The sequence below is a fragment of the Cyprinodon variegatus genome, unplaced genomic scaffold (genome assembly GCF_000732505.1).
Source record: "Cyprinodon variegatus isolate N-32 unplaced genomic scaffold, C_variegatus-1.0 Scaffold335, whole genome shotgun sequence".
Lineage (NCBI taxonomy): Eukaryota > Metazoa > Chordata > Actinopteri > Cyprinodontiformes > Cyprinodontidae > Cyprinodon > Cyprinodon variegatus.
Genome location: NW_015150788.1, coordinates 258,736 through 271,614, shown reverse-complemented (window position 1 = coordinate 271,614; position 12,879 = coordinate 258,736). Strand labels below are relative to the sequence as shown.

At 37.3% G+C, this 12,879-nt stretch overlaps 1 protein-coding gene across 1 annotated transcript in view; it reads left to right on the top strand.

Annotated features, from left to right (window-relative positions):
* adamts9 (ADAM metallopeptidase with thrombospondin type 1 motif 9) overlaps nucleotides 1-11,557 on the top strand; it is a 61,941-nt gene extending 50,384 nt beyond the window's left edge. Inside the window, exons 31-40 of the mRNA XM_015385311.1 lie at nucleotides 661-831; nucleotides 954-1,148; nucleotides 2,360-2,489; nucleotides 3,720-3,814; nucleotides 4,092-4,186; nucleotides 4,325-4,458; nucleotides 8,419-8,510; nucleotides 9,482-9,586; nucleotides 10,952-11,058; nucleotides 11,232-11,557. Of these exons, the coding sequence (XP_015240797.1) occupies nucleotides 661-831; nucleotides 954-1,148; nucleotides 2,360-2,489; nucleotides 3,720-3,814; nucleotides 4,092-4,186; nucleotides 4,325-4,458; nucleotides 8,419-8,510; nucleotides 9,482-9,586; nucleotides 10,952-11,041 (1,107 nt within the window). The 3' untranslated portion in view covers nucleotides 11,042-11,058; nucleotides 11,232-11,557. The remainder of the gene's footprint in view (nucleotides 1-660; nucleotides 832-953; nucleotides 1,149-2,359; nucleotides 2,490-3,719; nucleotides 3,815-4,091; nucleotides 4,187-4,324; nucleotides 4,459-8,418; nucleotides 8,511-9,481; nucleotides 9,587-10,951; nucleotides 11,059-11,231) is intronic.
* The last annotated feature ends 1,322 nt before the right edge of the window (nucleotides 11,558-12,879 follow it).

Here is a 12,879-nt window from a genome sequence, read left to right as displayed (position 1 = left end):
GGTGTGCTGGAGGCTCCAACTCAGGAGACCCACAGCGCTCTCTGCTGGAGACAGGTGGCAGATCTCCAGATCCCAACAGTAACCCAAGTCCCAACAGAAAAACATACAACAGGAGGGGATCCTCGGCGCCCTCTGGAGGGCAAGCCTCTGGATCCCAACAAGGATACTCGAGTGATATTTTTTATTTTGTTTGACATATTGCTCTCTTGTTCCGTGTTGCAAAAAAACACTAGCGTTGCAACTAATGGTTGATTAATCTGTCAATTATTTTTGGATCAATCGATTACCAGAAAAGATTTTTGTCAGAGTTCAAACTAAAACTATTCCACTTGAGGAGTTCTGGATAGAGCATATTGACAGAAAAAAACTTTTTTTTCTATCATAAATGCAAAACCCTGTTTTTTTATATTAATTCTAGTATAATTACTGCTCTGAGTCGGTTGCTCTGTCAGCTTGAGTCTTTGTGCTCCAATTTACCAATTACTAAATTAGTTGACAATTCAAGTGTTGATTAATCAGGATTAATCTGATTAATTGTTTCAGCCCTAAAAACACTAAACCTCCTCCTTCCTTCTCAGCCTCCCCTGTACTTGTTATTGTTGCACCAATTAATAAAACAAATTCAATGTGAAAATGTGTTTTTTTCTGTCCCGTTTGCAGTGTAGTAAGTCCTGTGGATCGGGCCATCGAAGGCGAGTGCTGGAGTGTGTTGATTACAACCAGCATGAGGTCCATGAAATATACTGTGTGAACCAGATCCGTCCGCCAGACATAGAGAGCTGCAACACACATGCTTGTGAACTAATCTGGATCACTGGGGAGTGGACAGAGGTAAGAAGACATAGTTATTATCAGTTCATTCTCTCTCATTTGTTTTAGCTGATATCCTCTTTTTGTTCAATGACACTGCTCTTCCTTCATACCAGTGTTTTTTTTATCTCTCTCTCGTTCAGTGCTCAGTGAGCTGTGGTCAGGGCTACCGTCAGCGTCTCATCTCCTGCAGTGAGGTGCATTTGGAAAATGACAACTATGAGTATGGCCATCAGTCTCTGTCCAACTGCCCTGGAACCCCTCCAGAGAGCTACATGCCCTGTAATCTGGGCCCATGCCCAGCTCCAGAAGAGTGGAGGGCTGGAATCTGGGGACCGGTGAGCTTGACTCCTAAATCCCACATCCTCCGTAACCGACCCACAGCGTTCCGTTCCAGACCACCTGCACAAAGCAACGCCTACAGCCTCTCGTATTGCTCCGCTCTGAGTTCCTTGAAGCTTGAGGAGATCACGCACAATATTATTATTTGTTAACTCATAGGAAAACAGTTTGAAGTGTTGAACGCTTCATTTAATATGACATAAATAAAACCGAACATCAGCATCTATCACACATGCAGCTTCAGCCCAATCTTTTTACTTTCATTGTTGATCTTTGAAATAAGGATAACTAGGATCACACAAAATTGGTTTCTTCTCTACCTCGAAAATCTACATCTTTTCATCCATGCCTGCGATAAGAAGTTTGTTTTGAAGTTGTGAGATGCGCTCTTGGAAGTTTTTATTTCAACTTTTCAGTATAAAATAAATATTTTGATCGAGATAAATGCTGCTTCCTGGTATGCTGAACTACCAGTAGTGTTCATCCAATCGAACTGCCCTTTTTTTTTGGGAATACATAAAATTTATGCTCAAATTATTATTTATTATTTGTCGTTACCTCATTTTACTTTGACAAATCCGGTCTTGGCGACGTTCCTTTTTGCGTTTGGTGAAATTACATTTACGGATCTTGACCTGGCCGGCTTCCAGCGGACTGCAGTGGAGCAAAAAAATAGCTTGGCTCTGTATTTTGACAGTGAAAGACGGAGAAGATATACATGGACAGTGATGTCCGGAGAAGTAGCGGTGGATGTGGAACAGTTGTCATTGGTTAACATTAATGCACAAGTGCTCCGCAGGACGTACGTGAGTGGAGCGGTGACAGAGGATGTGGAACCTGGGGATGACGGTCAAACCCAATGCTAACCAGTCATTAATATGCCCTGTTAAAACTTGATTCATAATAAATGGAAAGTTCCTGGTCTAAAGGCAACTTATAACATTAAAAATGTGTAAATACCAACCTGTAATTACTGAAAGCTCACAAACCTGTTAAAACATTAGGGAACCTCCCTTTCCTAAGCCGGGAGTAATACATCTGGGATTTATAAACCAAGCTCACTGTGAGTAATTTGCAGCAGAAATACAAAGGCTTTTCTTTTGGAAAAATGTTATAAGCTGTTGCACCTGCACTTGCTAGTGGAGAATATGAAAGTAATCAGATTAATGTTAAAATTACCCCTACTGTTGCTGTTCTTTTCATTCAGTGCTCAGTAAGCTGTGGGGATGGAGTAATGGAGAGGACAGTGCAGTGTGTGTCCACAGATGGACATGAAGGCAATGGCTGTTCTGCGGATGAAGAACCTGACAACAGAAAAGTCTGCAGTAATCCGAGCTGTGAGTGCTTCATGAAGATTCAAAATGCATTAATGAAATGTAGAGATACCATTAGTCAGAGATTAGTACCTCACTTCTAATCTTTATTTTTGTAACAAACATTGACCTGCCAGTACCAATTTTATTTCTCTTTATGTGTAAGACAATATGAGGCCAAACGGAACAGGGTTTTTTTCTACTCTTCCTGCCATTAGTGGTCATATTAAGATGCAGTGGTGTCAAAAGTACACACATTCGTTACTTAAGTAGAAGTATAGATATTGCAGTGTAAAAACACTCTGGTAAAAGTTGAGGTATCACCTTGACCTCTTTCCTTAAGTAAAAATGAAAAAGTATGTGCTCCAAAAACTACTTAAAGTATAAAAGCATAAAGTAACCTTTAAAGAAGTCAGCCAGATGCCACTATATGAATTTAAAGCTCAATTTTTCGACAATTTCAAAAAATTCTTTCAGTTAGGGCCAATAAGAGGGAGGTCTTGTTCTCCGTCTCCATCTCCCAATACGCTCTTGCCTGTGTCCGACCTTTCAGACATTTCAACATCTTTTTCTGAATAGAAAGTACAGATACTTGTGTAAGAAATGTAATGAGTAGAAGTCAGAATTAGGAAGAAAAATAAGTAATGGAGTAAAGTATAGATACCTAAAAATTGTACTTAAATACAGTAACAAAGTATTTGTACTTTAGTACTTGACACCTCTGTTTAGATAGGATAAGGAGCAAAGGTTTTGGAGACTGGCTGCTATAAAACAGGGTTTAACTTTTTTAGAGCACATGCAAAAGCATTTTTCAGAAGAAAAATGCAGAAGAAACATGCTTTAGCAGTTCACATGGGTGAGCATTACTAATTGTCTATGTGTTTCCCCTAGCAGGGGTGTCAAACCGGTTTCAGAAAGTGGCTGCAGGTTTTCTTTCCAACCAAGCGATTGCACACCAGACTCCATTTTTACAATTTTTTTACAATTCAGTTTCTTAGTGCATTTATTGTAAGAGAATCAGGTTCAATTTAATCCTTGCAGAATCCAGTGTAATTGTAGCTCAGCCTGAACAATACATTTTAGACTCTTTCTGTGAAATAATTTTTATCTGGGTGAATTATTTTCAGTGTATTCTCTCTCTCTACCTTTACTTTATCTTATACAATGTGCATTGCCAGACATGACTTAATAAATTATGCGTTCTAGATTGATAGTACTTTGTACCTACTCAGTTTAACTTCTCTTGTCTCAAAGGCAATTTGCCTTCTAGCTGTCTTGAGATGCAGCGCATGAAAGGTTCCATTCCAGATGGTGAACACTTTCTCAGTGTTCAAGGAAAAGCTCTCAAGGTAAGGCAATGTTGTCTTTTAATCTAACAAATACTGAAGAAATTACCTGTGTGAAAGAGATTGGAATAGCTGATCATTTTAAATGAATGAAGCTCTTTCAAACTTGTAGTCTTGTAGTTGTCCTTGCAGTTTGCCAGTTGAGTTTTGTATTTCCCTCTGTACTTTTCCATTACCTCTTTATATTTCTATAACCTTTTTGCCATTTTCCTTTGGTTCACCTTCTCTTCACCCACCTTGATCTTGACCATCGCTCCTCCTTCATCTTTGCTGCCCTCAGGTATATTGTGCAGGAATGCAGACAGAGAATCCACAGGAGTACATCACCTTGACGACTGGAGAAGAGGAGAACTTTTCTGAGATCTTTGGCTTCAGGTGAACGCCTAACAGGATAACAAGGAGAGCTGTTTGGTTTTAGAACTGAAATCCAGCTGACTTCTTGTGGTTTTCTCATAAAATTAGTAAATTCCACTGACATCAACTTGAGCAGAGGTTTTTTTCTGTGTTTCCCAGACTCAATGACCCTACTCAGTGCCCCGCCAATGGCTCTAGAAGAGAAGATTGTGACTGTCGAAGAGACTACATCGCCTCAGGCATGACCACCTTCTCTAAAGTCCGCCTGGACCTGAGAAGAATGAACATCATTAGTAAGTTGCTTACACACATGTGAAGCAGCACTCAGGGCTAATGTTTACTCTGCATTATTTCAAATGAGGACTGTCTTTTCCTTTTAATTGTGTCCAGGTTTATGAGGGTTAATGGGATCAACATGTCTGCAGTTTAAGCAACGGGTGATCTTAAGGCTAAGATAAAACTGCAGCTGAAAGAAGTGATGCTGCAAAGAAATCTAGCTGTACAAAACAAAATCTTCATATTCTTTTATGTTTTTCAAATTTTTTTTCATTATGAAAAAAATTTCTATATTATTAGAAATGTATGCAACAAGAATATTATAAAGGGGGGGAAAAGTGTGTAATTAACAGAAGATATTTATAAAAAGTTTTAATCCTAACTGTGCAATATTACCTTTGCATGGAACATGATCTAAATCTAACAAAGGGTTTTTATTACCTGTAAAAGATAGGTTTCCATTAGGTGCAAGAAAAACATTCCTATATGTTTTTTTTTATAATATAAAAAGACATCTATCTTTTTTTTCTTATTGTCAGATAAAAAGTCTGAAAATAAGACTGCTATATGTTTCATGTTGGTTTCCAGTTTCTTAACCCACATGCAGAACCGCAGGAGAACAGGTAATCAGATTAATGTTTATTTAAACAGTTGAAAGAGTTTAGTGAATGTTATGGGTTCTTGGAGGGAGGGTTCAAGGAGTCGTCTGCCAACTGCTGAGCAGAAAAAGTAGTTATGTTATGAAATGAGCTGAGGATTCGAGGCCTGAGTCAAGATGCTGGAGTTTTTAGGAGAGTTGCGGTCAGCCGGATAAAGTTTGGATATATTCTAAGAATATATATATATTTTTTTCAACCAGTCTAGTTGGTTATAACAATTTTGGTTATATCAAACGATGTCAAAATCTGAACAAGCCACTGGTTACATATGTAACTTTAGTTAAAACTGTAACTAAAGTTAGTATTGCTTTCTGTTGTGCAGTTACTATTGTTAGTGGTGTCAGCTGTAAGACATTGACTTTCAATCTTGAGGTTGTTGGTTCGAGATCCACTTTGGACTTTTAAAAGTTGCAGTAATACTCTGGTATTTTGTCTTATGTGACTAATTTGTAGTGGTTTGCAGTAGTACAAATATGGATTGGGTATAAAGACTGCCAAATTAGATTAGTTGGTATAGCTAAAAGATTGGTTGAAGATATAAATTCCAACTGGATTAAAACCAAAAACTGGGGGAAAAAAACTATAATGTTTGAATAAAAATGACACCTTTCAATTTGCTCATAATTGCACAAATTATTTTCACAAATACTTTCACCGTTTGCTTGGGCTTTTTTCACTAAAGTGTCAGAAAAGCAGTGTGCCTTCAATTATTTTTATATTCTATGACATTTTACACTCAAAAAACTTACAAAAGATTTTATTATACACACCAATCATAAACAATTTCAAAGGAAACTAAATTTGAAAAAAAAGAAACACAAGAAAACAATTGCAAACATCACATTTTATTTTATAAACTGTAGTTCTGCACTCCACCAGTAGGAGGTGACATGTTCCCATGAAAATTCATGAACTGTGGGGATCCTTGAAGCAATTTGACCAAATAGTTTAACACCTCATGAGGCTTAATCTCAACATCACTAAGAAAAAGGGAGAGGATTATATTGAGGTTGTCGGCAGTAGAATCTTTGAGAGGTGTTCAACAAATAGGTCTTACTTGGCTTGAAGTTCTTCCTTCCCCCAGAAGGGAGGGGGATGTGCCTTGTAGTCTTGGTTCCTTTGTGGGCATCCAGGTTTCAGAGAGAGGTTTCCACTAAGTGAGTTCAGGTTGATAATGTGGAGACTGCAGTGGAGGATGGACAGGTTTACTCAGGCTTGGAGGAGGAAAGAGGAGTGAAACGACTGCCAGCTGGATAATCCAGGAACTGCTTGTGATCAAACTGAGGAGTTGATGGAGGGACTAGAGCAACCTATTGGTAACAATCTACCGCGTCACGATGAGAGAGAATCCAAAAAACCAGAGAAGGCAGACAATGAGAGTCAATTACTAAAAGTTTGTCTACAGGAAAAGAACCAGAGAGTATCTCTATGGGGGCTCAGAGTAGCATAACTGGCAAACACTGGTACTAAGCAACTTTGAGGAGGGTAGCAGTAACACTGCCACACAAAACAAATACAAGTTGGTACCAATTGGTACAATAATCAGACAGCATTTCCACTGTTATGCTGATGATACCTAACTATATCTGTATATAAATCCAGATGATTACATGCATTTCTTGAAAACATAAAAACCTGGATGACTCTTAACTTTCTGGTCCTGAATGCAGACAAAAAAAAAAGTTATAGTCTTTGGACCAGAGTCTCTGAAAAAAAAAGCTGATTAGTCAGTCACTTCATTTGGATGGGATTCATTTTATCTCAGATAATAAAGTAAAAAATCTTGTTCATATTTTTGATCAGGACCTGTCATTTGAATCCCATATCAAAGAAGATTCTAGAATATCCTCCTTTCATCTCCTAAACATTGCAGAAATTGGAAATATCTTGTTCAGAGCTGATGCTGAGAAACTAGCCCATGCATTTGTTACTTCATGGCTGTATGTTGTAATTCAGCAAACTGTAGTTAAAAGCCTTCAGTTGATCTGGAGTTTTGATGAAAATTAAAAAGAGAGATCATATCTCTCTTATCCTAGCTTATCTCAATTGGCTTCCTGTTAAATCCAGAATATGATTTAAAATTGTCCTTCTCACATATAAAGCCTTAAATAGCCAAGTTCAAATTATATCAGAGATATGCTTGTTCTTTATTTTCCTAACAGAGCACTTCGCTCTCAATCTGAAAGGTTACTAGTGGTTCCTAGAATTTCTAAAAGTAGAATGGGAGGCAGATCTTTTAGTTATCAGGTTCCTCTCCTGTGGAACCAACTACCAGTTTTAGTCTGTCTATTTTTCTAGGCTTAAAACTTTCCATTTGATCAAGCTTATATTTAAGAACAGAGGGATATTTGCTTAGTCACTGTGTGAATAGAGAGGTAGAGCATTAACAGCCTAATCCAGCAGGGGATAATTTCAGTCCAGTTGATGTTAATCCTTGGCTCTGTCTTGGCCCTGTTGTGGCTCTACGTTTCTTATACATCATCCAAAATAGTTTGTTATCCTGAGTTATTTTCTGTATGTGCTGCTATATTTTTAGGCTGCTGGATCACATAGGGAACACATTTCTGCTTCATTCTATGTCCCTTCTCCCACCCTAAAATATTTGTCAAGTTCCACTCATTACTTTATTGTCTCTCTGCTTTTTTCAACATCCTAGTAGTTTCATCTGGTCTGTTCTGGTTTGGCTGTGACGTCGTCCTGGACTAAATTATCCTCTGTGTTGGAGATTGGCCTGTTTCTTTTATTGTAACTAGAAGAATTGGCTTTGAGTTTGTCCACCTGGCTGTGTCTTTCTTGGACAGAGCCACCTGTTGTAGCTTGTATATTTGCTTCTTTTTGTATGTCTGCCTCTTTCTCATTGAAACCCAGTTGGCCTTGACTGATGTCCACTCACAGCCTGGTTCTACTGGATGTTTCTTCCTTTTAAAAGGGAGTTTTCCTCTCCACTGTCACTACATTCTTGGTGTGAGGGATTGCTAAAGATTCAATGACAAAATGCAAGGAAAAATCACTGCCAAGAGCTCCTTCAGGAGGAGCATGTCTTGCAAGTCAATGAATGAATGCAATCAGCTAGTTTTCCTAACGAGTCTGACAGTATTGTCTCTGTAAAGTGCATCGAGGTGACTTGTGTTAGGAAAATCCGCTAAATAAACTGAATTGAATTGTGTCCGTTGATCTTCATTAAGGTGTTTTCTCCTGAATGTAATAAAATCAACTTCTCAGATGTCTTCTGAAGACATTTGGTTACAATTGATTTAGGATCATCATAGCAAAAGGAGTTGGAACATTATTGCTTTTCTGCTTTTTCCTGATGTGCAGCTACAGATTGGCGGTTTGCTGTCACCCATAAAGGCCAGAGGGTTCCATTTGCTGCGGCTGGAGACTGCTACAGCCTGGCTAACTGTCCACAGGTGAGGTTAAGCTGCATACACTGAACTAAACCCCCAGCCTTTGTAATGTTGCAGTGAATTATTTTGCAGAAACCTCTATCTTAAACAATCAAAACAGAACACCTTGTTATTTTATGGAGACATTACCTAAAAGTGTCAGCAGCAGTAGGGACTTGTATTGACTCTTTATGCCTCTAAATAAGGCATAAATCCTGTTACAGAGGCACTGGTGTCTTTAGAATAACTGCAGTCTTGTAACAAAGGCGATGAGGGAGAGAGTCATCTAAACTTCTTTCTTCTTTTTGATGTGACTTTACGTTCAGCAGGTCCTTTTATTCAAAGCAACATAAAAGCAGCAAGGGACTTAGTGTCCTAAGGCAAGGACACTTCCACCTATTGTAGGATGATGCAGGGGAATTATGCTTTTGTTCCTTCAATCAAACCTCTAACACTTTCACAGGAAAGCAAAGTCATGAAGCCAAAGTCAGCCAACCTCCCTGTTGCTTCTGCCTTACATCTACCTGTCCTTCAACTCATATTTGGTGTGTTATTCCTAACATTTTTTTTTTTGGATTCCAAGGCTTACACTTCACTTCTTGCATGTTAACATCTCAAAATAGAAGCCTGCATGATGGTTTGTGCATGAATTGAGCCCTGGGTGTGGCCCTTCTACTAATACTCCCTAAATCCGCTACTATAACCTCCCCCGAATGACTACCTCCTTGATACAAATAATCAATTTCATTTTAATTTCATAGCATCAATTCCCTACACATTATCTCAAGGCACCTTAGTGAGTCAAATCAATCAAATCCTGCTGACAGAATGGTTAAAAAGTTACTGAGTCCCTAAATTGGATTCACTCAAGTGGAAAGTCGCTTGCTTGGTGTCATTGCCTTTGCAGCAATATGTTGCAGCCAACATGCTGAAGCAATAGTAGAGAGTGTTTTTTTTTTTTACTTTACACTGTATATGTGTCTCTTTTCTTTTAGGGACAGTTTAGGATCAACTTGTCAGGAACAGGTTTCAAGGTGGCTGAAGACACTTCATGGATCACCCATGGGAACTATGCAGTGACCCGTATCCAGAAATCCCAGGTACGCCGGCCTGCATACGTCAGGTTACATTCAAGACAAAAGTTTTCCCACATAGTAAAATGTTTTAATTTCCTTAGAGTCACATTCATTTGGTTAAAAATCTCAGGATTTTTTTTTCTTGTTTTCTCTTTTTTTATTCCTCAATACTTATTTTTGTAGATTGCATCTCAGGATCAGTTTAAAAAGATTTTTGGGATCCAAATCCAGAGAAAATAATATATATAAAGGATTCTGTTTCAGTTATGTTTGGTTTTAAGGCTCAATATCTGTATCTCCATACAATTACAGTTGTATCATTTAAAATAACCTTCATAAATGTATAATATTACTTTTTAAATACTAAGTTGTCTTAAGTTAAAGACTGTTGTCAGAAGTTACACAACTAAGAAAATTAAGTCTAAGAAAAATATTACCGGTATCTAGAATTGTAGAAAAATGTTCTTTTAATAGGGTACTGCAGTGACGCATCTGTCCTTATCTTTTTCCTGCATAACTTTTACTTTTATACTTTAAATAATTTTAAAATTGTACCTTTACACTTCTACTTGACTAAAAAGCTTAAGTTGATACTCTTAACTTCTACAAAAGTGTTTTTAAACATTAGAATTTATACTTCTACTTGAGTAATAATAACTAATACTTTTTAACACCTCTACACAGTGTTTTTTCCAAGAGTATAAATGGAAAATTGAGCAGTAGGAAAGGTTGTGGTGAGAAGTATTTATAAGCACCCACAGCTTTAGAATAGGAAAGCCAAGCCCGATCAAGAGTCAGAAGGGAATTGTGAAAGCAGACTGTGCTTCTATATGGATGCCTACTGAGCCTAAACCAAATTTTTGTTTTACTGACTATGACCATTCAAGAGCATGGTTTACTGACCATGACATCAACAGGCTTAGCCACAAACCTGGCCCGGCTTAGATCTTTTCTGGGAACTCAAGAAGAAGACAAGAATCATCAAAGCTAGACTCTCATTGTAGCAATCAGGGCTTCTGTAACACAACAGAACCTAAGGTTGATCTCCTTCACGTCATGTGAGTCATACAAAATGATCCCAGATCATCTATTAAGTGCAGATTTTTTGCCTACTACTGCAGTTCTAAAGAGCTAATTTTGAATCTTCTTTTTTTTTAAGAAACTGAAGTTTTGCTTTTCATTAGCTGAAATTGAAATAAACAAAAACAACATTACTGTATGTCAAAGATCAAGATGACATATTCATTTTACTTTTAAAAAACAATGAAATAAATAAGCTTTTCAGTATTCTAAGATACTGCTATTCAAATGTATATGTTTTTAAAAAAAGGTACTGAATTTGGTGAAGCCAGCGTGTGAAAGCTCATGTCATTATATCTGTGTCCACAGGATGGCAGCAGAGTAACAGGAGTCTGTGGAGGCTACTGTGGAAATTGTACACCATCCTCTGGTGACACTCTGTCTGTAACAGTGGAGTAGATCAACAGCTACAACAGGTGCAGGAGACATAGATGAAACTTTAACATTTAAATATACGTATTGCTATCAGTATTATTTAGATTCTATCAGCATTTTTACTTATCTAACACATAGATATTAGTTTAGGAAGATCTTATATGTGTATTCTCCTAAAGCAATTCTGATTGTATGTCTTGTTTTTATCTTGTAGTCTAGTGTTTTTTCTTCAGGTTCCCGTTCTGCGACCTTAATCCTCATCAATGGTGCTACAGTCAGCTTGGAACACAAAATCATCCCATCATCACCTCTTATTATGTTTGTATAGTGTAAATGAATCTGCTGTAAGTATTGTAAATACCTTATTTATTCTACTTGCCATTTATTTTTGTACTTTTAAATAATTTAAATTTATTTTGTTAAAAGCTGGGGCTAAACATGTGCGCTATCTGGGCAGGTTTAGTCAGATTTTCCTTCCACATTTTATGATAAATATTTAACTTTGAAATGCAGTGCAGCCATATGTGTGTGATTGTTTTCTCTCCATTAAGTCCAAAAGTCTTTTTTCTTACCAGACAAAATGTTGTCATGCAGTGTCCATTTTCTATGTCTTTTTTTTTTTTTTAGCCAATAACTTGTAAAGCAGCAGGGTTTATAGATGCAGGAATTTAATGGCTGTTAACCACTGGATATGAAGCGTAAGTTGATCCTCCTTTACTTCTGCTTTCACTTACTGAGCTACTTCGCGTCTTTTGCCAACTTCAGGTTTAAGTTGTCGGTCTTACATGTAAGATCCCTGCTATTCGTCATCGGATGCACTACATTGGAGACCGATCAGATGTGAAATCAGGTGTCTGAAGCCAAATGGACTGTGTTCAGGCAGCTGTGTGGGAATTTTGTCAGCTGTTAATCCTGGTTTTCATTTGCTGTGGCAGGAGAGAGGAGGCTGGAGGTTCATTAAGGGGAGACTAGCAGGGTCAGCTTTGCAGCTGTGGAGCTCTGGCAGTGACCTTAAGAAAAGGTTTAAACTGGTGGAGCACATAATGAAATTATATGAGGCATAGCTGTGCGTTTCTGAAATATCCACACTCCTTTAAACATTTATTTTTGTCAGGATTTCAAATGAGACACACACACACACACACACACACACAAAAAAAACATCAGAGTAATTATGAACTGGAAACATGGTTTTATTTTTTGGATTGAAGTGGATATGTGTTTAACCCTTTATAGGGCATTCAGTGAAAGACTTTAAACATTTAAAGTTCAATCAAAGAGTACACTGCAAAAAAACTGACATCTAAGTAAGTCAGTTTTTCTTAAAATAAGTGCATTATTTTCTTGAACTGAGCAGGTAAGTGTGATACTTTGCAAATGGAATAAGAAAATTTACATTTAAAAATAAAGACAAAAATGCAGTCTCTTATTTGAAGTGCATAATATCAAATAATCTGATTTTAAGGATAAAAATGCTACTTCAACTGGGAGATTTTTTTATTTACCTACTCAAATTAAGGTTAAATACACCTATTTTCACAAATTTCTTGATAATTTTTGTAGTGTTTTTTTGGAATCCAGGACAAGACCTTACTACATTCGTAACATTAAAAGAATATGTGTATTTTGATGGCATAAATGAATGTCAATGTAATAACAAGAAACGCAAACTTGCCCGTATATATTAAGAAAAATAACAAAAGTGCTTCTATAAGAAATTCATGAAAAACACTGAGAATAAAAGAAATGGCACTCGATTTGCAAGGGGTATGCAAGAGATCAAAAATGGTAACTTGCCCTATAAAGGGTTAACTCTTCTAACTCTGCCGGACAAATTTTCCCAAAGGAGTATATTACCTCCA